Source organism: Suncus etruscus, chromosome 16 (assembly GCF_024139225.1).
Source record: "Suncus etruscus isolate mSunEtr1 chromosome 16, mSunEtr1.pri.cur, whole genome shotgun sequence".
Classification (NCBI taxonomy): Eukaryota; Metazoa; Chordata; class Mammalia; order Eulipotyphla; family Soricidae; genus Suncus; species Suncus etruscus.
Window position 1 is genome coordinate 67,308,493 of NC_064863.1, and position 14,944 is coordinate 67,323,436.

The 14,944-nt window shown below is 37.2% G+C and overlaps 1 protein-coding gene across 1 annotated transcript in view; it reads left to right on the top strand.

The window, feature by feature from the left end:
* FRAS1 (Fraser extracellular matrix complex subunit 1) overlaps positions 1-14,944 on the top strand; it is a 377,453-nt gene that overhangs the window by 315,015 nt on the left and 47,494 nt on the right. The window contains 2 exon segments of the mRNA XM_049789877.1: positions 9,022-9,227; positions 14,490-14,646. Coding sequence (XP_049645834.1) covers positions 9,022-9,227; positions 14,490-14,646 — 363 coding nt within the window.

Genomic DNA, 14,944 nt, shown 5'->3' on the forward strand with positions numbered 1-14,944 from the left:
TTTTGTTGTATCATATGTGTGATATGAATGTGAAAGTAGAAGTAGATATTTGGAGTATGAATATGGAGGTAAGCAGATAGAGGATTAGATACGATATCTATATCTGTTATTGTGGATATGCAAAATGACATATTATTTTTTTATATTTGGGGGGCCACACCTGGTGATGCTCAGGGGTGACTCCTGACTATGTGCTCAGAAATCGCTTCTGGCTTGGGGGACCATATGGGATGCCAGGGAATCGAACTGCGGTCAGTCCTAGGTAAGGCAGACGTCTTACCGCTTGCACTACCATTCAGGCCCTGACATCTTATTTTAAAACTACATTAAAATTTAATGCATAAAAGTTCACTTTCTTTATAGATTGCATTAGTTTTTTACAAATGCACGATAGCATGCCTCCTACCCTGTTAAGTTATTGAACAGTTTGAATACCTCACAATCCTGTACCCCTTGGAGTCATCTTTTCGCTATCCCAATCCCTACCAATCACTGTTCTGTTTACTGTCCCTTGTTTTGTCATTTCTAAAATGTCATATAAATAGACACATGTAAGTGTAGCATCTTTAATTAAGTGTCTTTCACTTATTATTATGCATTTGAGGAGCCAGTGCAATAATACAGCAGATAGGCCACTTGCCTTTGTATGTGGCTGACCCAAGGACAATCCCCAGCATCCCATATGGTCCCCTGAGCATAGATGGAAGTTATCCCTGAAAGCAGAGCCCAGAGCAATCCCTAACACTATGAAGTGTGGCCACAAACCCCACAAAATAATAATATACTTGAGCATCTTCCATGTGTATGATATGGCTCCTCACTATCATTGCTTAGTATTACATATCACAGGCTTTTTAAATATATTTACATGTTCAATATTTTGCTTTATTTCTGTATTTTCCCATGATGACTAGAATGCTATAAATATTTTCATATAGGTTTTCTTATGAATATGATTTTTTCATTTATCTTGGGTAAATATTAAGATCAGAGAATTTGGGGTCATAGTAGTAAGTGTTTGACATTATAAAGAAATGCTAGCTGTGAGGCCTGCGAGATAGTGAAGTGGTAGGGCATTTGCCTTAGACACTGAAGAATGGTGGTTCGAATCCTGGTGCCCCATATGGTCCCCCGAGCCTGCCAGGAGCGATTTCTGAGTGTAGAGCTAGGAATAACCCCTGAGCGTTGCCAGGTGTGACCCAAACCCCCCCCCAAAAGAAGAAATGCTAGCCTATTTTCCTTAGTGATTGTAACCTTTCACATTATCAACAGTAATACATAAGGATTTAGTTGTTCCACCTCATCACCAACATGTGATTTTGTTAAGATTTTGTGAACTTTTTTTAATTAATATAATAGGTTCCTAGGATAGCCTGTGGTTTAAGGTAATTTCCCTAGTGACAATGACAATGAAATCTTTTTAGGCGCTTGCTTGTCGCACTTACATCTTCTTTGGTGACATCATTTGTTCAAATATTTATTGCTTTTTAATTGCTCCTCTTATTGTTACTTTGGTACAAATTCTGAACGAATACGTATACTTTGAAAATATAAGTATATGTTTATGTTTTTAAGGCACACTTAGTGCTCAGGACTCAGTTCTGGCGTTGTGCTCAGGGCTTTCTCCGTGCTCTGTGCTCAAGGATCACTCTTGGCAGTGCTTAGAAAACCATATATGGTACCAGGTATCAAACTGATGTCAGTCAATGCAAGGCACGGGCTTTATCCACTGTTCCACTTCTCTGGCTTTTTAAACATACTTTATCCTAACCTCTTGTCGTTTTCTTTTCTTAACATTGTCCTTCAGAAAGTAATGTTTTTCTTTTCTATTTCCTTCTGGAAGATGTATATTTGGGTTTTTGAGTTGTGAATGGTAATTTTTGAACAGAGAACAAGTTTATAACAGTAATGATATTTTATATTACATGTGACTTCAGAGTTTAGTATGAACTTCTACACATTGTTTTATTTAATCATAATTTCTCTACTGTAAATAAGAGGACTGGGAATGGGGACACCAGTATTACACTAAAAATCGAGGATATAGGAACCAGTGCACATTCTAGGGGTTCAGGCTCTGAGTCTATGCTTTATATACTATAGTACATGGTCTTTTTTAGTTCAGATATAGTAGAATCTCTGGTATTATTTTTATAATGAATTTTAAAAAATGAAAGCAAACCATTTATTCATTTTATTTTTGAAAAGTCTTCTGATTCTTTTACATGTGAAATAGTTAATTTCCCTTGAATAAAGTAGAAAATAAATGTCAATTCACAGGTTCTAAAATTCTAGCTTCACCACTTTATTGCTCTTTAACCTTACGCCAATAGCTCGAGGTTACTGAGCCTCATTTTGTTTGCCTATAATTAATGAAAATGCCTACCGGACAAGGTTCTGGAAAGGATTAAATTAGATAAATCTGAAAATATCATGGTATCTGCCACATAGATTTTACCGCATGTTCTATCTTTTCTTCCTGATACATGATACATGTATAGTTTATGAGACTTGTCAATGGAACATAAGTAATATACATAAACCTCATTTAACTCTGATCAATGAGGAAGATTCCATTTAGATTGATCTCCCCATTTTATTGATGTACTTCAGCATTGCAAGCTTAGAAAATTAAAATGTGAAAGCATTTCTCCTTTTTCATTAAGGATACATCTATACATCATCATCAAGAATTTATCCCACGACTATGGCAATGATAGTTGGAAATGATCACCCTAACAAGAACTGGGTGCTAAGAGTAGATAAAATGATAATGCTTGATACTCCTTCAAAAACAATAATGCAAACCACTGTGTCTAAAAGAGAGAGAGAGAGAGAGAGAGAGAGAGAGAGAGAGAGAGAGAGAGAGAGAGAGAGAGAGAGAGAAGAAAAATGTCTTCCACAGAGGCAGCAAGCATATGGAGAAGGTGGGGGAGAGGGAAAGTGGGGACATTGATGGCAAGAAAAGTAAAGTGTGTTACATGTTTTATGAGTGAAACTCAAGCATGAACAATTTTGTAACTAAAAATATATTATGTATTATGAACAATGTGTAAACCGCACTGTTTAAATAAAATCATTTTTAAAAAAGAAACAAAAAATTATCCCACAGAGAGAAATTCCAAAACCCATTTCAGGAACCTATTATCATGCCCAGAATTAACTTTGGTTAATTCTTCCACACAGTAATAGATAAGTTTTAATAGCTTACACTAAGTTTTCTCCATGTGCTTGCTTGCATTTTGTGGAGTAGAAAATCTTACAATATCTCTAACCTTCAGTTTGTGGAAAGGAAGTTAGGTGAGTTGTTTAGGATCACAGTCAGAGGCGGAGATGAAATCAAAGTTAAACCAGATTGGGGAACAGCCTCAAAAACATGGAGCACATGTTTGAGGTATAATTTTGATCCCCAGCATTAGGTGTTTTGCCTCTTCCCTTTCCCATAAATAAATAAATCCTATGAAGAGCTTATCAAATTCCAAGCAATGGTATTTGCATTTCCTTTGTCAGTTACTTGTGTGTCTAAGTACTCAGTCCTATATTGATTATGGAAGGCTGAAGAATTCCTGATCTCTTTCAGGACACAAAACTTTCTCATATAACATGATGACACATGGACAGTAAATGCCCTATACTAAAAAAAAAAAAAAAAAAGTATCTGCTGGGCACAGTTGTAGGTGGCTGAAAGTGGTTGAAATAGTTTGGGGGAGGCAGTTCTACACCCCAAATGCATTCAAAGAGGGGTATCCAGCTAATGGTAATGTGCTGCTCTGGAATGTAAGGACAAAGGAATATGCAGGTGGGCAGAACTTACTTCCAAGCCAGGCACCCACAGACTTGTAGGGTTGTTGAGAAGGTGATACAAAACAATTTACACAATGCACTTAACATAATGTGTGACCTGTGCTGGGCCCTTTGAATGTACCACATTTATAAATTTACTCCTAACTTCATTGGTCTCATAGTCTCTCTCATTTCTGAGACCAAGGCCATAGATTTTTTTTTCCCTTACTAATAGGGACTGTTCTGGTCATCAATCAGAAGAAATATTTGCCTTTTTCTTTTCTTTTCCTTTTATATCTGTTCCTTTTTCCTTGAATTTCCTTCCTCCCTCCCCACCCTCTCTCAAGAGTGCCTAAGGAGAAAGGCTGATAATTTCGTTAAATAATTAAAAGAACAGCTACAAAATAAAATTTGAGTTGCTTAACATATGACAAGATGCTTGCATATGTTTTAAACTTTCTCATCTGACTAGATGCCTATGGGGCCAGAAAAGAAATCAACCCAAATCACTAGCTCATCAGCCATATGCAGTGAACTTTCCTTATTGATGTTAATTTGAACATGGCAATAGGTGTCCCTCTGCACTAGACCAGGTCCTTGACACCCACCTTGTATTAGCACAGACATTGGCTAGGACAATAGAGCCCTTAGTACATGCAGGCCCTAAGACCAACATTATTAATAACTTTCCTTTATGTAACACATACTGTTAAAGGAATATCTGTTTTACTAGTTGCTTTTGTATTTTTCAGTAGTAATTGGTAATTCTTAGTGTTTTTTGGTGTGTTTTTGGTTTTTGGTTTTTCAGGCCACACCCATTTGATGCTCAGGGGTTACTCCTGGCTAAGCCCTCAGAAATTGCCCCTGGCTTGGGGGGACCATATGGGACACCGGGGGATGGAACCACGGTCCTTCCTTGGCTAGCGCTTGCAAGTCAGACACCTTACTTCTACTAGCGCCACCTCGCAGGCCCCTAATTCTTAGACTTGATCCAGATAGAGACTTTATTTTAATTGTGTTATCACCAACAGACCTGAGTTGTATTAAGCTAGAGCTTCCTACATACTCTTGAAGAATACTTGGATGCTCCTTTCTTTCTTCTGTCTTTTCTTCTTCCTTTCTCCATCCCTTCTTTCTTCCTCCACTCATCTTTTCTTTTCATTTTCTCCCCTTTTTTCTTTCTCCCTTCCTCCCTCCTTTCCTTTCTTCTTTCCTGCATTTCTCCTTCCTTTTTCCCCTCCTTTCATCCTTTCTAGTTTGACAGGCTAGGTCAGCCAGAATGAGGAAATGTCCAGGATACATCTAGGAAAGTGGTGACTATTACTTTAGTAATAAAGTAGTAAGTTTTGTAAGTAATAAAGCAGAAGTTGTTTTTTTTTTTGTGGTTTTTGGGTCACACCCGGCAGTGCTCAGGGGTTATTCCTGGCTTCACGCTCAGAAATTGCTCCTGGCAGGCACGGGGGACCATATGGGACTCCGGGATTCGAACTGATGACCTCCTGCATGAAAGGCAAATGCCTTACCTCCATGCTATCTCTCCAGCTCCAAAGCAGAAGTTTTGACTTAGTAATGGAAGCATGTGAACTATCTTTCATTTTGTTTTTTCAAACATTAATAACTGGTAGTCAAGGAAAGATTTTATGTTGGTAGGTCCTACTATAATCTATTAGGCACTGCAGTGAGAGGGAAGAGGACTCTTCCAATTGATAAGCCTGGGGTACTGGCAATAAAAGCCATTGTATAATAATTCCTATGAAAATATGAGTGCCTGCTATGTGCCTGATATCTATTAAACCCTCTTCATTGTCTTCCATTAAAATCCCTAATAAATGCTAATAAATATTAGCATTTAAAACTTATATATATTTTATATATAAATTATATATATATATATTTTTATGTTTCCTTTTGGGAGAACATACCCACACAGACTCCTTATTTTGTTCTCAAAGATCAGTCCTGGCAGTGGTTGGTGGACTTATGGTGCTAGAGATCCAACTAAAATTGATCACATGGAAATTAAGCACTTAAACCCCTGTACTATCTGTCCACACCTCCAATTTATATGTTTGTAAAATCCCAAGATTCTGAACAAATCTATGCCACTTACGTCTGTCATACAACTAATAAGTACCACAACTAGGATTGCCTCTTCATTCCAAAGCTTTTGTTTTAGCATCATAAGTTTTAAAGGAACAGGTAACACGCAACAGAAATAAAAAACTAAGCCAATCATCAATTTTAGCACATGGATGTATTTTGTTTGTATTTGAAAGGTTTAATGTGTGTGTATGTTACTGATAATTGAACACAAGGCCTTGTATAGGTCAATCATGTAGTCTACCCTTGACCACATGCTATCCTTTATTCTATTTTAATTAGTTGCTTCCTTAAAGTTTTGGAGATAATTCTTAAAAATCTAGGTCTCTTCTGGCTTTGTATGACACTAGATGTTGGATGATATCCAGCCATTACCCAAAACAAAGGCACTCCCCCAATTTCCTCTTTCTTTTTACCTAGCTCTTTTATATATAAAAGTCCACCTGGAACTCACTCTACCCTTACTCACCTGGTTGAATTTGTACTGGGGAAACAAAGAAAAGTCAGTTTTGACTTGGTGTGCAGAGTGACCACGCAGTGAGAAGCTGCTGACTCCAGGACTCTTTCCTGTCTGGCTTGCTGTATTAATTTTCGTGGCTACCCTTCCTCAGACCTAATCAACATGGGGGTGGAAATACGGTGCCTGGGGTGATTTCACAACCGGAGGATTTGTTTTACAACTGACTCTCAAAAAGTGACCCAGAGACCTGAGAAGACCCCGACAATGATGAGTGACTTGACCATCTGGTAAATAATGACCATGATGGCCTCCTTGAACTGAACTGAGTGTGCAGTGCCCTTCACTGGAACAGTGGTGCATATGGCCCCTCATCTGAATGTGGCAGAGGCCCCTTCCAGTGGCACAGAAGCAGGCAACGAAGAGGAGAGAACTGAAGACTGGGCAGTCCCAAGGCCACCAAAGGTACTTTGTACAAGGACCTCAGCATCCCCCAAAACCTGCTTCAGCTTATCAAGGTCACTGATGGGGCAGAAGTCAAAGAGAAAGCCCCACTGTAGGGGATCAACAGCAGGAAGATGAGCAGGTTCCCCACCCAGATTCCAGCCCAGATACCAAAGAACTTTCTGTCCTAGACCACAGCAGCCTACCACAGAAGGCAGAAATGGAGAAGTTAGAGAATCCAAGCTCAGCTGAAGCCCAACTAAGGAAAAGCTGTTTTCAGAACCTCGTGCAACTTTCTTCTAGGTTTATCTTTTGATCCTATTTGCATCGATCACTATATTGCTGGTTAGACTGTGTGTTCTACCTGCATAGATATTAATAGCTACTCTTTCGTTCTATGCTCACTGCAAACAGAATTTTTTGTATTCAACTCTAGCAATTTAATATTAATTTACACAGTCCTGGTAAATGCATAATGTTGTTAGGTTTTTAATGGGTCTCAGCTATCCTAATGAATGTTTTATAATTGCTCAATAGCTCAATAGTGTATACCATTTAGAAACTTATTCACAAATTATGTTTGCAAAAATATCTAATGTCCTTGACCACAGAAGTCGGTGGAAAAGGAACTTGGATACTATCTATATATTCTTATTATAGTGTTCATTATGAGAATGTTTTAGCAAACTTTTTTCAAACTGTATAAATATGCAGAAATATTCATGTGATTTAGTTTAGAGAAGTTTATAGAAAAGGAACTTGGACTCATATTACAGTGCTCGGTGTAAGAATATTTAAAAATTTCAAATTAAGCGTATCTGCAAAAAGGTTTTAATTTGGGTTTTTATGTTTTTTGGCTTTTTGGGGGTCACACTCCGCAACACAAAGGGGTTATTCTTGGCTTTTCACTCAGAAGTCACTCCTGGCAGGCTCAGGGGACCATATGGAATGCCGGAATTTGAACCGGGGTCCATCCTATGTTGGCTGTGTGCAAGGCAAACACCCTACCTCTGTGATAGCTCTGGCCCCAAGGTTTTAATTCTTATGTTCAGAGAAGACTGTGAAAATATGTGATATTTAAAATTCAAGGATTTGAAAAAAGTTGATTGTTTTGAGAATGATATTTGCACAATCTAACCTTTGACACAGTTAGTGCCAAATTTTACTGTGCCTATGCAAAATAACCACCAATTTTTATAAGTACTGATCTGGGATTCCCACCTCTGGTGGAGAACAATAGAACAAATCTTTTGTCGCCTTTCTCAATTTATTTTTTTGCTCTGAACAGAAAGGGTGAGTGTGTTAGATGGCACCTGGCTATTATCCAAAACACCTAGATCTCACTCTTCCTTCCCAAGTGGTTGAATTTGTATTGGAGAACAAAAATAAGGTCAGTTTTGGCTTGGCATATAGAGAGACCATTAGGAGAGAAGCCACTGATTCCATGACTTTCCTGACTGGCTTGGTGTATTAATTCTTCACAACTACCCTTCTTCAGACCCACCTGGGGTTGAAAATACGGTGCCTGGGGTGATCTCACAATGTGAAGATTTATTTTACACTAGAAAATGTGCCAACAAATTACTGATGCTAAGAGGTCTTAAATCAGGACTGTTTTTTTCCTCCCTGCCTACATCCCTATTCTTTCCTTTTTCCTCACTGACCCAGGAAAAATGTCATGCACATGCTCATTTAGCATCCATCAGGCATTGTCCTTTTTTCTTATTGTAAGCTTTAAGGGAATTTTTCAGAGTGCGAAGTTGTCACCCAAGTTTCTTCTACTATGCCCTTTCTTTACTTGCTTAGTATGGTGACCACACTGTGTAGCTGAACAAAGTATATACAGAGCTAGGGAGCTAGTACAGGGTTTCAGGGCTTACTTGGTATGTGACAAATTCTGATTTGATTCCTTGAACAGTATATGGTCCCCTGAGCCCTACCTGGAATAAGGCCTGTATTTGTGCTCCCAAAACAAAATTAAACACACACACACACACACACACACACACACACACACAACAATAAGAGCAGGTGTGAAATGTGGCCATTCTGCTTCTTAGAACCACACTCAGATTAGAAACATTGCCCTATTCTGAGGAGCACTGATTGTGTCTACAAGCCCCTATCTTAGCCCTAGCAGCTCTTTTATGTCCAAGGGCTGTGAGGGCTGACAGATCTATTTCTTCCTGGTGTCTCCCTCCCACTAACTATACCACCACCTTCTCTCTGATTACCAGTACCCAACATGCAGTTTGCCAAGGACTTGCTACTGGTAAAAGAGAAGGATGGAGTCCTGCATGTGCCTATTATCCGGAGTGGAGACTTGAGCTATGAGTCATCAGTGCGGTGCTACACTCAAGCCCTTTCGGCTCAGGTTATGGAGGACTTTGAGGAGCGAAGAAACTCAGATTCATCCCGGATTACTTTTCTGAAAGGGGACAAGGTAAGTGGGTTTATGGTGGCCCAAATATGGAACTCTCTTCTTCCTTTGATACCTTTATTTGTTCATTCTGAAGTAATTTAGACAAGTTCTGAACCTCCTAGGAATTTTTTCTTTCAAAATGATGTACTATCTATTCAAAGTGGCTACTGTCTTTATCTCCTACTTAAGACCAAATACACATGTTATTAGTTGAGCTGGTACATTTAGGTACTCTGTAGTACTATGGCAATTTAAAATAATCTAAATAATGAGGTCTCAATATGCAAGTAGATTATAGATAAATATGCCACCAATGTTTATCTATAGTCCAGCTGCTTAGGCTGTGGACTTAAACTCCACATGGGGTTATGGAGTTCATTATGAAAGTTATAAATTTTTTTCAAATAAATGTGTGATTCATCATAAATATATTTGCAAACCTATTTTATATACCTAATGTCTGGGGCAAGAAGGGCCACAACAATAATAGGTGGAAGTAGTCAGTGAGGTGAGAAATAGTTGCTGAAAGGAAATAAAGTGATAAATATGATATTCCTTAAGTAACAGTATTACAAGCCATAAATGCAAAAAGAAAAAGTAAAAAGTACCAGCCATAAAGGCAGGTTAGGGAGTGGAAGGGAAGCTGGGTACATTGGTGGAGGAAATGAAATACTGGTGAAGAAATGAGTGAAGTAAGTCAGAGGGAGAGAGAAAGACGCAGAATGGTTTCACTCATCTATGGGCTTTAAGAAAAATGAAAGACATTTTTAACAGTATCTCAGAGACAAGAGAGATGAGGGCTGGTAGGTGCAGCTCATGACATGAAGCTCATCACATAGAGTGATGAGTGCAGTTGGAGATATGACTACACTGAAACCTATCATAACAATGTGAATGAATGAGGGAAGTAGAAAGCCTGTCTCGACTACAGGTGTGGGGGGGTGGGGAGGAGGGAGATCTGGGAAATTGGTGGTGGGAATGTTGCACTGGTGAAGGGGGGTGTTCTTTACATGACTGTAATCATACAACTATAATCATGTTTGTAATCACGGTGTTTAAATAAAGATAATTATAAAAAATAAAAAGAAAGAAATGTGAAAAAAATAAAAGAAATGAGTGCCTGAAACTCAATCACAAATAACTATGTAACTTGGTGATTCATGGTGATTCAATTCATTTTTAACAAAAAGGTTGCAGGGGGAAGGTTTATAAATCCCAGATGAAGGGGAAGACAATATAGTTCTCCATTCTTAGTCCCCTGTCTCAGAACTATATGCATTCTAGTGAGGACCTGATTAAAGCTGGTAGGGGTTCTCTAATTGAAGTGATGTACTTGGAATCTGGGACTCCTGAGAAATGCCAGATCCCCTTAAGAATCTGATCACATCAGCCTCAAGGCCTGCAGCATGAATGTAGGTTAAAAGTAGATATTGAATGAGAATTGTAGTCCTCCATTTGGGGATCTCAGGGGTTTGTTTGTTTGTTTGTTTGTTTTATGAAGCAGTTTAATTTTTATTGAGATTTATCTCAAGGGGAGAAAAAGTGAGAGGTATACGTTCAAATACAGGCTTCTCTAGAGTAGAAATAGGCAAGCAAAGAAGCAAACAAGCAAGCAACAAACTTGTTCAAGGGAAATCACAGGCTTGAAGATCAACTCGGTTTTAGATTCTTAAATCCATTTACTGTTTAATTCAATGCACATAGTCTTCTGGTCAATCCAGAGCCTTTCTCTTATTTTGTTTATTCATTTTATCTTACCTCTGTTCTCCAGACCCATTCCCTTCCCCAACTGAGTGCTCATCAATTGATTACTCTTAGTGTGTACTCTTTATTTATTATTTGTTCTTTGTAATACTTTGTTTTATATATGCATTGTTTTTAGTTTGTTTGGTTTGGTTTGGGCGCCATGCCTGGCAGTGCTCAGTACTTACTCCTGAGTTTTCATTGTGGATCACTCCTAAGGGTGCTCTGAAAATCCTATGGGATGCTGGAAATTTAAAGTATGCTGAGTGACCTTATCCATTGTACTATCTCTTCAGCCCAAGTGCATTGTTTTGAGGCCATGCCTGTGGATGCTCAGGTCATACATTTTGTCTGGTGCTGGGGATTGGGCTCTTGATCCTGGCAGTCAACTTGGGGAGATATACAATGCTTGAGATAAAACTTTGGCCTCCAGTATGCAAAGCATCCATCCACACAAGACCTTTGATTTCTCTCCTTAACCCTTATTTGTATAACTTTTAATTCTGTATTTAAATTTGTTCTGTGTTTACCCAATAATATTTTAAGTTCTGTCCATAGTCTCTTTGTGTACATCCACAGTTGCTTCCAACTGTTGCATGACGTTTCATGCACTTTTACTGTATTTTACTTGTTTATTCTCAGTAACAATGAGGAAAGTCATTATTAACCCAGTAACTCAGTCACTATCATGATATGTAATGCTACATTGCATAGTCTCATGCGTGGCCACTTTCGACTCCTGTTGAAATTTCTTTTTTATTTCTTAGAAAAAGGTGTTTTGATCATAGTTTAGCCAATGGGCTTACCACAGTGCATACATTTATAGGTTTAATATGCAAAGTTACTATGCACCACTACCACCACTAGCCAAGTGCCTAGACCCTCTTGTTTCTTCACCTCTAGTTCTTTCACCTCTAGTTTCCTGGCTCAGAGTTTTGAGAGATTCATTCAATGGCAACATTTTTGGGATCTAGACCTTAAAGAGCTTACTTTGAAAACATAGTGTCATAAAGCTTTGCAGAAAGACACTAGCATGCATTAAGTTTGAGATAACCCTACATCCTCTCCAGCACTTAGCATTACTCACTTTTAAATTTTTGCTACTGAAATATGTATAAAAGCATCTTATTTGTACATTTCAATTGATTACTATTTTATCTACTAGATAGCTAATTGGTTTTCCTCTCATGAAAATGCATTGGTTTTTCTTTGTTACTAGTGAGAGTTGCTTTCATTCTTACCGTCTTATCATATTTATTTTTATTTTTCTCAGTATTACTACTTTGCCAGTTCAGGAGATTTATTTATTATAAAAATATTTTCTGTTCTTTCTTACAGAACACCCAAATACTTTTATTTTGATATCAAATAATGTATCAGAGTTTTTGCTTTATGATTACATATTTTTAAAGTTTAGCATAAGGAAATCTTAGCTACACTGGGTCACCCCAAATTCTTCCTCTTTAATCTCTGATATCTTCTTTCTTTGGTTTTCTATATTTTATTGATTTTCAGCTCATAAATATTCTGCCTTCATTATGAATTTTATGGGAGTCTTGCTGGTGGCAAGTTGAAACACATATTTAAAGACATATACAAATACTACAGATAAAATCTTTCAACTTTTAGTCAACATGTCTATATTTGTTTTAATTTCATAAAGGATTCACTGCCTATCCAAGAGACAGTTTGTAATGTAATATAATTATAAAATAAAATATAGCCTAGTCTATGATCACTAACATGATTCATAGCACACTTTTTTTATCTTCTTTGATAAGTCTTTGGAACTTGTCATTCATTAACATGACTTCTTGTTTGGTTTGGTTTTTGGTTTTTTGGGCCATACTTTGTAGCAGAACTAAGGGGTAACTACTGGCTTTGCACTCAGAAATCACTCCTAGTATTCTCAGCAGATCATATGGAATACCGGGGATTGAAATCAGGTTGCTGCATGAAAAGCAAAGCCCTACTCACTGTGCTATTTCTCAGGTCCCTCATTAACATGTACATATATACATATATGCATATATGCATATATATATATATAAATCCTTAGGGATTTTACTGAATTCATGCTTTCCATAAAGGAAGTCATTTGTTGGGGACACACACATGCTGTGAGGATCAAACTTAAGAATCTTGTATTTAAGGCATGTGTTCTAAGCTTTTTGAAATATTTCCTCATCCCCAAGAAACTATTATTGTAGGAAAGTTAGGAAAATAAAAACAGAAGGTAAACTAGATTATCTAGCCACATTAAAATGCCCATAGATTATTTTTCTGCTGTTTACTATAACATAGAAAGCAAGAGGATGAAACATCTGTAAACCCACAAATCCTTTAAAATATGGTGTTTAATTAATTTAAAGTGTTTCAACTAACAATAATCACCCCGTATGCTATTAGAGGATTTCTGCTGTCTAAAAATCTTGTAATGTTAGTTTACATTTCTCAAGAATACAATTCTCAGTTGAGGATATTTAGTTAGGGAAACACTTAATTTCTTTCCCATCAAATAGAAATTTAGATTGCATTTGCAGAAATTCTGTAGTCAGCACTTTTCAGGAGAGACAGCATTTGGCAGCAGATTTGAGGGTTCTGCAGCACTGAGAGATTTCTTTGCCTAACAGGAAGCCAGTCTGATTTCCTCAGAAGGCCGTTCAATTTGTATAAAGAAAAATGAACAAATTCACATCTCCAGGAAGTATAATTATTATGTTAACATCTAACCAAAATAAATCTACATATTATATACGCAAATGTATTTGGTCAGCCCAGGAAAAGGGTGGAAACAGACAAATTTCTCTCTGTTTATTTTAGTGGGTTTTATTGCTCTTCTGTTTCATAACTCATGACTAACAATTATAAAATATATGTTTTATATACAATTATATATGTCTTATATACAGTGTTCTACTTTACTTTATGAGCTATAAGATATAAGAATTATTCTTTATAAATTACACCATTTGGATGCTTTTATGTTTTTTGCTATTATGAACCACACCCAGCCATGCTTAAGGTTCTTCTTGGTGCATTCAGGGGGCAGCTCAATACTCAGGATTGAACACAAGAGTCCTGCATGCAAAGTATATATTCACGACTTTGAAATAACACTCTAATACATTTTGTTGGTATTTTTGTTGTTGCTTGCTTTATGTTTTTGTCTTGGGCATGACCAGATGTGCTCAGTACTTTACTTCTGGCTCTGTGCTCAGGAATCACTTTTGGAGATACTCAGGGGATCATATGCATAGCTGAGGATAGAATCTGAGTTGACATTTTGCAAGGCAAGCACGTTACCTGTTATGCTATATCTCTAGATCTTATTTTTTTTTTCAGGTGGTTCTTTGTCTTTGTTGTTGTTTTCTGTGGTGACCAGATTGGATAAATGGAATTATGTTCCCAGTCTTTTTAGATCTTTCTAAATTTGTGTTGATTTTTTCATGTTGTACAGAAAGATTACTTTCTAGGAAAACATGAAGGCTGTTGATATCTTGCCACAAAATTTAATTTATCTTATGCCATTGGCTTTAGATGAAGAACTGTACTGTATCAATCCATGATGACTCGATATTTGAGCCTGAGGAAGAGTTCAAGGTCTACCTCAGTCATCCTCTTGGAAACCACTGGAGTGGAGCCAGAATTGGGAAAAATAACATGGCCACCATCACCATATCCAATGATGAAGATGGTAACAAAGATACTACCCTTAGCTGCTCTTAGGTCGTAGGATATTAATTGATTTTTGGACAATAATGTAATTATCATTGATGTTAAAAATGCAATTGCAAAGAAAGTGTCTATTGATAACTGTATTGCAATATTTATATATTTTTACATGAATATTTATTATAAATATAAAATGAGTGATATAAGCTATAAATAGCAATATTAAATATGAACCTTATTTAATCATGTTTTAGAATCTGATTAGGAATACAAATTTTCTAATATTCCCTGATTTGATAGTACTATTCTCGTCAATAGGA